Here is an 11,694-nt window from a genome sequence, read left to right on the forward strand (position 1 = left end):
TTACTTTTAATTATTATGAATACATGATAGCTATACATATCTTAGCATTTTTACATTTAAAAAAGTAAAATATTGCTGATGTTATTTTTCTATGGGATGTTTAAGGACGAGAAATACTACTTACGGTCACTTGGAGAAGATCCTAGAAAGGTAAGAATTCTGAAGGTAAACAATTGCTTAAAATCTAAATGGATGTATATGTTAACTCGCAACACTGTAATTTTTATACTTACTGCCTGACATATACCCTGTTTATCCTTTTCCATTCTTTTCTCAGTGATTTGTGCCTCTAAATAAGAGGTAAGATGATTAAAAATTCATTACTTTGTATTCAGGTAGGCCTTTAGAATCTTAGTGTTTATAGTCATCTAATCTCTATACAATAAGAAATCTCTTCTGTATATTTTATAGGTGGTGACTCAGCTAATAAAACATTAATCCAAAAATAATTATTAGAATCCTGAATAGTTTATTGTATAAGTTTTGACTTGTACTCAGAGTCAAATCAGTATGGCTGCCATGTTAAAGAGTAGTCCCTAAAATGATCAAATGGGATTTTTTTTCCGTTAATTTCACCATTTAGTTGTTTACCCTCTCTTTTAGTCCCTTCCCTCAGTAGAATTCACAGATTTTATGTAGGTGATGACTAGTAATGTTAGTGGAGGGTGTTGACTCCTGTTAGAGTGGACAACAATTGTGTAATTCTTGCTTAAAGTAGGAAGAACCTTTCTATTCATGAAGTATATTGAGCTTAATGGTAGTGATACTATTAAATCTGCAATCTTGTTACACAGCCTGGTATTTCTTCATTTGAAAGATCTTATATCAGCTGGGCGAGGTGGCTCATGCCTATAATCCCAGCACTTTGGGAGGCTGAGGTGGGCGGATCACCTGAGGTCAGGAGTTGGAGACCAGCTTGGCCAACATAGTGAAACCCCATCTCTACTAAAAATTAGCCAGATGTAGTGGCGCACGTCTGTAATCCCAGCTACTCAGGAGGCTAAAGCAAGAGAATTGAGAATCACTTGAACTCGGGAGGCGGATGTTGCAGTGAGCCAAGATGGTGTCACTGTACTCCACCCTGGGTGACAGAGCAAGACTCTGTCTCAAAAAAAAAAAAAAAGAGAGTGAGAAGGAAAGAAGAAAGGAAGGGAGGAAGGGAGAAAGATCATATATTGGCACATGGTCACATCATAGTATTTTAAAGCAGTGAACAAAGTTTTACCTCATTCTTCCTTAATATCATAGGGTCTAATTTAATTTTTTCTTTATATGTTTCTGTAAATACAGGATGTTGCAGATATCAGAAAGCAGTTTCCTTTGTTGGAAGGAGATATTAAGTTTCCAGAATTCTTCAAAGAGGAACAGTTCTTTTCCAGTGTTTTTCGAATTAGTTCACCAGGATTACAACTTTGGACTCATTATGATGTATGCTACATAAATGAGATATCTAAAGCTACAATAGATCTTTAGCATTATAGATTTAATAGTCACAGTTTTAACTTCCTATAGGCTACCCTAAAGATCTGTATAATTTGCTGAAACATGACTTTTGAAAATAAGTACTCTGCATAGCAGTGATACAGGAGTGAATTATTTTGCTAATGGCAAAGCCTAGTTGGTTCCTCACATTTGTATTGCTCTGTGGTCCTAATTCTTGATTCATCATCATATATATACCAAGTTTTATGAAATGATTTTTTTGCATGTGAAAAATGGCCATCAGATAAGTGGGGAGATTGTACTGAAAAAAGTGATAAGCTTGTAGTATGAGGAGGTGTAAATGATACACATGACTCTGGCCACCCAGAGATCCATAGCTCTCTCCAGAGTTACATTATTCAGGAAAATGGCAGAAGCTTGTCGAGTCATTAGCAATTGTAAGATCTGAGGATATCTGAAGATCTTAGGATATATATGCCTTGAGAATGTCAAATATCTGCTGTATTTGTAGGGCAGCAAAATGTGTGCAATATTGATCTTGATTATTTATCGATGGTGTTATTTTGTTTGCTTATGTACACATCTGTAAGCATTTTAAAAACATTAAAAATACTAGTCTGGTATATAGTTTGGTGTTGGGAAGCAGAGAAACTTAAGGAAGGTAGAGCAATATCTGACAAGTTTCCAAAGAGAAAAAAATTTTTTTAAGTTCCAAATCACACTATTATGTTTTATATGTGTGTTTTATAATTCAGTTGAGAACTTCTTGGGAGGATTTTACCATAGTCAGTAAATCTGTAATTAAATGAAATAGACATAAACTCTTAGCATATTTTATAGTTTTATATTAATGACACGGTAAGAAAATCATGTGGTAATACATTGTAACTACATTCTATGATTATTATCATTATTATTGTACTTGTTGTTGTTTTTGAGACAGAGTCTTGTGCTACCACCCAGGCTGGAGTACAGTGGCACAATCCTAGCTCACTGCAACCAGTCCCTCCCAGGTTCAAGCGATTCTTGTGTCTCAACCACCTGAATAGCTAGAATTACAGACATGCACCACCACACCCGGCTAATTTGTTTTTGTAATTTTAGTATAGATGGGATTTTGCCATGTTGGCCAGGCTGGTCTTGAACTCCTGGCCTCAAGTGATCTGTCCATCTCAACCTCCCAAAGTACTAGAACTACAGGTGTGAGCCATGGCACCCAGCCTCTACGATTATGTTTTAAATTTTAAGTACTATCCCTTTTACTTTGAATTATAATAGAATGCTGGGGTGCGGTGGCTCACACCTGTAATCTCAGCACTTTGGGAGGCCGAGGTGGGCAGATCACTTGAGGTCGGGAATTCGAGACCAGCCTGACCAACCTGGAGGAAACCCCATCTCTACTAAAAATACAAAATTAGCTGGGTGTCATTGCAGGCTCCTGTAATCCCAGCTACTTGGGAGGCTGAGGCGGGAGAATCGCTTGAACTCAGGAGGCAGAGATTGCAGTGAGCCGAGATCATGCCATTGCACTCCAGCCTGGGCAACAAGAGCAAAACTCTGTCTCAAAAAGAGAAAAAAAAGAATTATAATAGAATGTAATATATAAAGCTTTTCTTATAAAATTAAGTCAGAGGAATGCTAGTTTGATTGTACAGTTATAGTATACATAAGTAAAGGCTTAGTACTAAAAGGAAGAATGCTTGGGTAGAAGTAAAAAGTCATGAATGCATCTTGCTTAGTGTTTATCTTAAATCCTTAGCTGAGAATTATGTGGCTCTGCCTTTAACATTTTTCACAATCTTTACCAAGAAAGTGTACTGTTGCATTCACAGGAGAAGTTCAGATTGCTCCAATAATAAATATATATTAAGAAAATCTGTCATAAGTCACCATACAGTTAGAAAAGAAAAAAAATAAAATCTGTGAAATTATATTCCTATAAAAATAATTTGAAAATCAAGATACCTATAACGAAATTATGGTTGAACATACATTAAGAGTTTAGCAGTAGTTGCAGCAATACCTTGTATTTTCCTGGCATCTGATTTTTCTAAGTGCTTTTACTCTGTTGTCTAATATTGGGCTTATAGCATAGTAAATATTAACCAAGGGGAGCCTTAAATAGGCTTAACTATGCTGTCAGTTAATGACAAGGGCAAATAGTTTTCTGACTCCCCATTTCCTAATTTGCCAAGCCTTCCCATTTTAGAGCAGTACTGCAGAAATGTCTTTAAGGCCCGGTTGTATATGGAATACAAATGTTTTTATTGTTAGCTGACTGTAAGAGTCCTAAGTAAAGTAAGTCAAGTCTCATTAAAGGATCAGGTTTGCAGTTAAAGTTTAGAATGCCATTTGTTCTATTTATTTTAGGTAATAATTCTATTTATTTTAGGTAAATCGAATTTGGTTCTATTTATTTTAGGTAATAATTTATTCTAATTTTAGGTAATAATTACCTATAAGCTTTTATTGGTCTTCAGGTAATGGATAATTTCTTAATACAAGTGACAGGAAAAAAGCGTGTTGTACTCTTCAGTCCTCGAGATGCCCAGTATTTATATTTAAAAGGTAGGGTTTTTTTTTTTTTTTTTTTAAGTTTATATTTCTGAAGTCTATTCAGTTACTCTTTGAGAAATCTCTTGATTCTTACAGGAAAAGAACACTTTAGGATGTCTTCCTAATTGTATTCTCCATTGTATTTGTGTATATATGTAATAACAGGTTCAAATTTTGAGATTATCTTAATTATATTACATGGGTATCAGTCATCAGAATTAAAGAGTGAGTCATTGATAACTGTCTTAGATGTCAGTAGCATAGTAATTCTCACAGTGCAGGCGTAGTAAGTAATTGTATAGAAAAGAATAAATTTTCAAATGTATATTTGCAATTACTTTTATTTAAATGCTAACTTTGTTGAATCTACATTATCCCTTTTTGGAACTTTTTAGGTACTAAATCAGAAGTACTGAATATAGATAACCCAGACTTGGCTAAATATCCACTTTTTTCCAAGGCTAGAAGATATGAATGTTCCCTTGAAGCTGGTGATGTATTATTCATTCCTGGTAAGATTTCTAGACCTCAGTAATGTGCTATTTATAAAATATATACTCTGTCACTCATCCTTCATGTGATTTTTTTTTTAGTACAAACATATATTTTTTATATGTATCCTGTCCTATACAAGATGATTTTTAAACAAAACTCTGTGTGTGTGTGTGTGTGTTTAAAGCAGGCCTAGGCAAACTTATTATAAGTTAACAGTCCTAGCACTTTGGGAGGCTGAGGTGGGAAGATTGATTGAGGCCAAAAGTGCAAGACCAGCATGGGCAACATAGTGAGACCCTGTCTCTATAAAAATAAATAAATAAATTTAGTCAGTTATGGTGGTGTGCATCTGTAAGTCCCAGCTACTTGGGAGGCTGAGGCAGAAGAATCTCTTGGGCCCAGCAGATTCAGGTTGAGGAGGTTGATGCCATGGCATCATGAAACCACTGTACTCCAGCATGAGCAACAGAGCAACACTGTCTCTAAATAAATTAACAGTCTTGCTTTCAAGGGAAACCTGCAAAAATAATATTATACTCTAAACTATTTTACTAAATGACATCAGGTAAGATACTTTTTTTAAATGTGTTTTTTTTGTTTGTTTTTTTAATTTTCCAAGTAAGATACTTTATATCTGGGAAAAGAAAGATTATACTGGTTGGTTTTTTAAATTATGTTTTAAAAATAATATTGCCTTCTATTAAATGGCATCAAGTAAGACATTCTATATCTGGGAAAAGATTATATTGATTGGTTTTGTAAATTATTTTTAAAATATTCATGTATTTTAGAATTGTGCCACTTAAATATTTATCAAATATTTATCAAAAAAAGATAAATATTTTTCATGGCCAAAACAGATGAAAGATTTCATTAAGTATTAAAATTTTATAATCTCAACACTTATGGTATCATTCATGTACATTATTTTTCTATACAGTCTGGATTTGTGTCACTTAATTTCTTTGTTCAATTAATAGGCATTAGTTTGAAAGTCCATAAAGTTTTAATGTTGTTAGTCACCACAGCAAGGTAATTAACATCTATAATTAATACTTAAAAAAACGAACTCTTGAAGATTGTAAAATTCATAATTAAAATTAAAGGGATGTATTAACAAATTCTATTCATAGTTGTAGTTCTGTATCTAAATTAATATATTAGGAATAATTAATACTTCTTTTCATTGACAAAAATAAGTAAATATTAATAAAGATAGATATTTGATGATTTCATTTGGGACTAGATGATAAATTCCTTGAAGACAAAGAACCATGTTTTGTTCACCTTTGTCTTCCCCCAAAGAGCCTGATAAAATGTCTTTAGTAAAATTGATCATCTATAAAAATTTGATTGACTTTTTAATTCTTATTTTCATTGAAAGCAACCAATGTATTAGTCTTCAAATCCATTGCCATCTTTTAAATTTACATTTTTGGTTTTTGTATCTTGGGAACATGATTAAGGTCTATGTGATTTTCCTTTATTCTACATGCAGTTGTTTTATCAAAAAAGAAAAAAAAAAACAGAAATACTGAATATTTGCATATATTTTTAAACAAAAGCAAAATTCCTATCTGGGTTTAAATTCAACAGAATGCTTAGCATTTTCTTCCTATTATATTGAATAAGGGAGAAAAGATTCTGAAAGAAAGTGTAGTTAAGATTAAAGCTATGTTTGAAAATTAGTTTTCCAAATCAAAATATGTTAAGCTTTTGTTTTTCCTTAAACACTCTTAGAATAAGTTTCTAAAATTTTAATCTCCCTTTCACAGGATTAAAAGGGTTTTTTAATGTGATTAGTGTAGGTATATAATATAAGTTTACTTATCATTTCCACCACCAAAATATTTGCTGTAGTTTTATATACTATTTATAAAGGAGCTGAAAGAAATATAAGATGATTATAATTGCATTTGAAATATAAAACTAAGGAGGCCATAATGAATACGAAATTAAGCAAGTTAGAAAACCAAATTGCAGCTTGAACAGGAAGTCTTCGGGGACAAAAGTATTGTAGTGAATCAGAAGAGGTCAAAGATACTCCTCAAGTAATTGAAATGTTCTGTGTACCAAAAAATAAACACTTTGATGTGGTTGCATGACTCAGGAAGTATAAACAAGTAACACAAAACACAGCCCTAGATTAGAGAACTGCAAAACAAATATATCTTTATTATGTCTTTCAAGTTTAAAGGAAAAATTGCTGTTTCTAAAGGTTTTAAAAGTAAGGGTTGTGCTATTGACACTTTAAATTTGTTGGCAATTCATAAAAGTTAAAATGATTCTGTTAAAAGCCTGGAGTGTGCTAACGAAGGGATCTGGTTACAAGAATTATTTCTTACATTGGCTATATGCAATTCGTGATATTTCACTGACATTTTGGGTTTTTTTTTTAACTGTAGGTTTTATTTTTAACTTGTTTTTTAAACTTTCTCCAGCTTTATGGTTCCATAATGTAATTTCTGAAGAGTTTGGAGTGGGAGTGAACATCTTTTGGAAGCACCTTCCATCTGAATGCTATGATAAAACAGATACCTATGGCAACAAAGATCCTACAGCAGCATCAAGAGCTGCACAAATTTTGGACAGAGCCTTGAAAACACTGGCCGAATTACCAGAGGAATATAGGGACTTCTATGCACGACGAATGGTCGTACACATTCAAGACAAAGCCTACAGCAAGAACTTTGAGTAAATAATTAAGTGAATGCAATGCACATAAACATTTTAATAACATTTAGGTCAAATACTTTAAAGGTATAATGATATAAATTAATCTTTAAATATTTTGTTAAAATAGGAAAGATAAATCAGATTTACAGATTATATAAGTAGGAAGGGGTGTTTGTTTGGATTCTACTTGATGCAGATTGTTATAATTAAAGAATGCTGTGCTGGGACCACTCTTTAACATTCAGATGCTGACCACTAAAAGTCCAACTGAAAATGACTTAAACAATAAGAAAATATATTGAATCACAATACATGAAATTTATAGATAGAATGGGCTACAGATCCAGTGATTCTGTAATGTCATCAAGAACCTTGGGAGCCCGCCTCCGCACCCCACCCCCTTTTCACCCACAACATTGGCATCATCCTAAGGCTGGCTACCCTCGTGGTCATGGGATGATTGCCAGTAGCAGTTGGAGCCTTCTGCATCTTCATTTACATGCAGCGGAAGAGTCAGGCTGGATTGTAGGGGCCTCGTCCTAATATGAGAAAGCTTTCCCAGAATTCACTTTCCATATCCTAAGGTCTCATTGCTCTAAAATAACTTAGACCTGTCTATCCCTGAGCCAGTCACTGGCAAAGGGTCTGGAATAACACTTAGGGCAGTAAGGTCTACTGGAGCTGAGAGTAGAAGTGGAGGCCTCATGAGGGGTATATGGGGACAGAATGGATAAGTTTTTAAAATCATGGTTCTGATAGGAAAACCATGAGTAACCAATAGTATATATTACATTTGCCTGGAAGCAGAATTTTATGAGGAACTTTAAAAACTGTTCAGAAACCTAGGTCCCAACTTTGTAGACTGATTGAGAATGTTTGGGATTTTGTATAGGAACTTAATGGACCTCACAGGGTGTTTTCATACATAATCAGCTGAGATCAACTGGACTTGATGATAGTGACTTGGATTATTAGTTTTGTAATTAGTCCAAAACAAATGTTTAATCTGATCCTGACGTTTTTTGCCACCCAGTTTGTCAGGTCTGTCCTTTTTTTTTTTGGTTTTTGAATGTTAGAAAACATTTACTTAAAGAATGAATAAATGAGATCCTAATAGTGTTGTCATTGAAGACAGTGAGCCATTGTGTGTGGATCTCTGCTATTCTTTGTTCTGTACCTAGTAATTATATTGCAGTGTCATTGAAGAGCAGATAATCTTTGCAGAACATAAATGTGCCCATCTAAAGCAATCTCTTAGTACATCAATTTGGTGCATTTTAATTAGAGAAAATAATTATTGAAGAGAATCCATCCACTCATGCCCTATAAATTATAGTAAATAAGAAAGGAAAAGCATATAAAACATTATGAGTTTCTAGGTGTCTTTGGAAACAGATAAGTTACTCAGGTCAACAAAGCTGAAAAAAGTCTTGTCAGAAAAGGAATGATTATATTAGCCAAATTTAATTATCAGATTTTGATCTTCGTTACCTTAGGCTAAGCAAAGAACTTCTTTAGTGATTCCTTGTCCTTCAGTAAGGAAAAAGACAAAATTCCTCTTAGTGTACACAGTATTTATGGTCGGTTTTTAATCTTTTTTTTTCTTAGCAATTGAACTGATAGAAAGTATAAATCTAGAGTCATGTAGAAAACTTGGAAGTATTAATAAAACAGATTACAGTTGTGCACTCAACATTCATCTTAATTGTTTAATGGAGAAGCAAACTGGATGGTCTTAGACAAAATAACATTTATCTGTGAAGCTTATTTTCCTCATATTTAAAACAGAACTACCAAAATACAGAAAGATAGTTCAAGGGCAGGCACATAGTTGATGACTTATGCTAGTTTTTCTATTTAATGATATTCTTTTTTTGCTGAGAGATTTGAGGTAGCTTCTGTTGCAGTATTTATAATATTTACAAAGTTACAGAACTTTCATTTGGGATGTTTTAAAATTACTTCCCTGGTCATAGTTGTTAATATTAGGGTCTGTTTATTTCAAATACAAAATATTTTCATCTTTTTTTCCTACTAAGACCAAATGAGATATTTGTTTTTAATATATAAAATACTACACAGTATATGTTAGCTGGAACTTCTCAGGAATTCTGAATCTTACTTTTTTACTGAATGATATTTTAGAAGCTATCTAACGAACCCAGATTGCTTAATGATTGTCTGGGCTCACATAGCTATGGGTGATAGAAACTAGGATTACAGTTGTGATCAGTAATTCTCCATTCTTCCTGATGTGCAGCACATTTCCAGTACTTCCGAATAGATTACATAGCTTTTCTTTGGCTAGTTTGGGGGCTTGACCTGAGGCAAAAAGGAATTTTTTTCCTCTGCCCACAAAATTTCTCACTACACTGCTTGCTACACAGATAAGATTCAAAATAAAAGTAACGATGAGCCAAGCGCAGTGGCTCACGCCTGTAATCAATCCCAGCACTTTGGGAGGCCAAGGCGGGCGGATCACAAGATCAGGAGGTTGAGACCAGCCTGGCCAACGGGTGAAACTTGTCTCTATTAAAAGTACAAAAATTAGCTGGGTGTAGTGGCACATGCCTGTAACCCCAGCTACTTGGGAGGCTGAGGAAGGAGAATCACTTGAACCAGGAAGCTGGAGTTGCCTGGCAATGGAGGGAGACTCCATCTAAAAAATAAAAGTAATGATGAATTGCATTATACCAGAATGTAATACAAAAAAAGAAATGAAATACTATGCAAAGAATGAGGAAGAGGTATATGTACAGGCATGGAATTTTTCCAGTTACATGAAAAAGATGAAACTGTACTGCCACTTGTGTAATAAGGTATGTGGTGTGTGAACATCTTATTTGCATATGCATATAATTATCTCTAAGGATGCAAGAAAAACTAGTGATACTGATGCCTTCAAGAAGAGGTTCAACTATGTGGGCCAATTGGAATCTGTAGTTTTATATTATTTGAACTTCTGTTCACATCACCCTTTCAAAATGCATTTTAAAATTACTATATGCACCGAGATGGGTGGATCATCTGTATTCAGGGTTTGAGACCAGACTGGGCAACCTGGCAAAACCCTGTCTCTACCAAAAATACAAAAAATTAGCGGGATGTGGTGATGCACGCCAATAGTCCCAGCTACTCGGGGGGCTGATAGGAGGATCACTTGAGCCTGAGCAGTGTAGGTTGCAGTGAGCTGAAATTGTGCCACTGCACTCCAGTCTGGGTGACAGAGTGAGACCCTATCATCTCCAAAAAAAAAAAAATAATACTATATGCAGAGCTTGGAGTGGTGGTACACACTTGTAATACCAGCTACTTGGGAGGCTGAGGCAGGAGAAGTGCTTGAAGCCTTGAAGCCAGGAGTTCAAGTTCAGCCTGGGCAATATGGGAGACCCATCTCAAATTTAAAAACACTGCATAGTGTAATTATTAGCATTTCGTAACATTGTTTGTCTTGGTATTTGAAGGCAAATTAGAATTCTATTTGTTCAGTAATTAATTTCTAACTCACTTTGATGAAATATGAAAACAAAGGAAACAAAGTCAACAAAACTTAATTTGTATCCTTCATCCTTTTGAACAGCAGCTATGTGAACATTTGGAAAGAACCTTAGTAAGGCGGCTTTTCTATCACCTATAAAAAGTTGCCAACAGACATCAAAGGAGTTGACAAAAAAAAAAAAAAAATGCAGGAAGCTGGAAGGCAGGCCTGGATGGAATTGGAACTGTGCTGCTGTGACTCCTTTCCCCAGTGCTAAAAAATAGATGTAGTCAGGAGGAACTAACATAGATTGGCAGTCACCCACACATCTCTGGTGTTACCTTAGTCTTGTTTCAAGCACATAAGCCACAAGTTTTTAGGTGTCTTAAATATACCTAAGTTGTAGTCTCTTTTTAAGTTCCATTAAGCAGGATACTAAAATGACCTTTTTTGGTGACTCTGCCTGTCTCTACCACTAACTAGTTTAACAACAGCTGCTGGATCTCTGCCTTTGTAAACAGCAACATGAGTTTACAGATGAGGTCTATCTATATCTCTTCTAATGTTTGTTTCTCTTAAAGACCTTTAAGTAAAATAAAATAAGCTCTTTTATGAATACTACCTTTTGTTTTGTATTTTACCTCATAAGTTTAATGTATTAAACATTTCTATACCAGCATGCTGGGACTTTGTATTGTTTGTCCTACATCCTCATTGCCTAGACCCTCCTTGACCTTGGTGGTTGCTTAGATAGTACATGAATGAAAAGAAATATAGATTATACCATATCCTAACCAAGTCTTGTAAGGAGCTAAAGGACTATAGATCCCTGAGAATTAGCACAGAAAAGGGGAAAAAGATGAACTTGTTAGAGGTTTTGTTCTCTATGAAAGCCAACAGAAGAAGTGGATATAATGCCAATGTTTATGGAGCAATTTAAAAGGGAGAAGATATATATTTGTACAGAAAAGGTTCAAAGTTGCTCATTTGAAAAGACATGGAGGATAATGGAAAAAATGTACAGTAAGTCCTCAACATCCTGTGAC

At 34.4% G+C, this 11,694-nt stretch overlaps 1 protein-coding gene across 1 annotated transcript in view; it reads left to right on the forward strand.

Annotated features, from left to right (window-relative positions):
* Positions 1–11,327, forward strand: part of TYW5 (tRNA-yW synthesizing protein 5) — a 25,855-nt gene extending 14,528 nt beyond the window's left edge. Inside the window, exons 4-8 of the mRNA XM_012473245.3 lie at positions 106–150; positions 1,291–1,428; positions 3,924–4,011; positions 4,395–4,511; positions 6,936–11,327. Of these exons, the coding sequence (XP_012328668.1) occupies positions 106–150; positions 1,291–1,428; positions 3,924–4,011; positions 4,395–4,511; positions 6,936–7,192 (645 nt within the window). The 3' untranslated portion in view covers positions 7,193–11,327. The remainder of the gene's footprint in view (positions 1–105; positions 151–1,290; positions 1,429–3,923; positions 4,012–4,394; positions 4,512–6,935) is intronic.
* The last annotated feature ends 367 nt before the right edge of the window (positions 11,328–11,694 follow it).

The sequence above is a fragment of the Aotus nancymaae genome, unplaced genomic scaffold (genome assembly GCF_030222135.1).
Source record: "Aotus nancymaae isolate 86718 unplaced genomic scaffold, 86718_ANA_hifiasm-v0.15.2.pri h1tg000008l, whole genome shotgun sequence".
NCBI lineage: Eukaryota > Metazoa > Chordata > Mammalia > Primates > Aotidae > Aotus > Aotus nancymaae.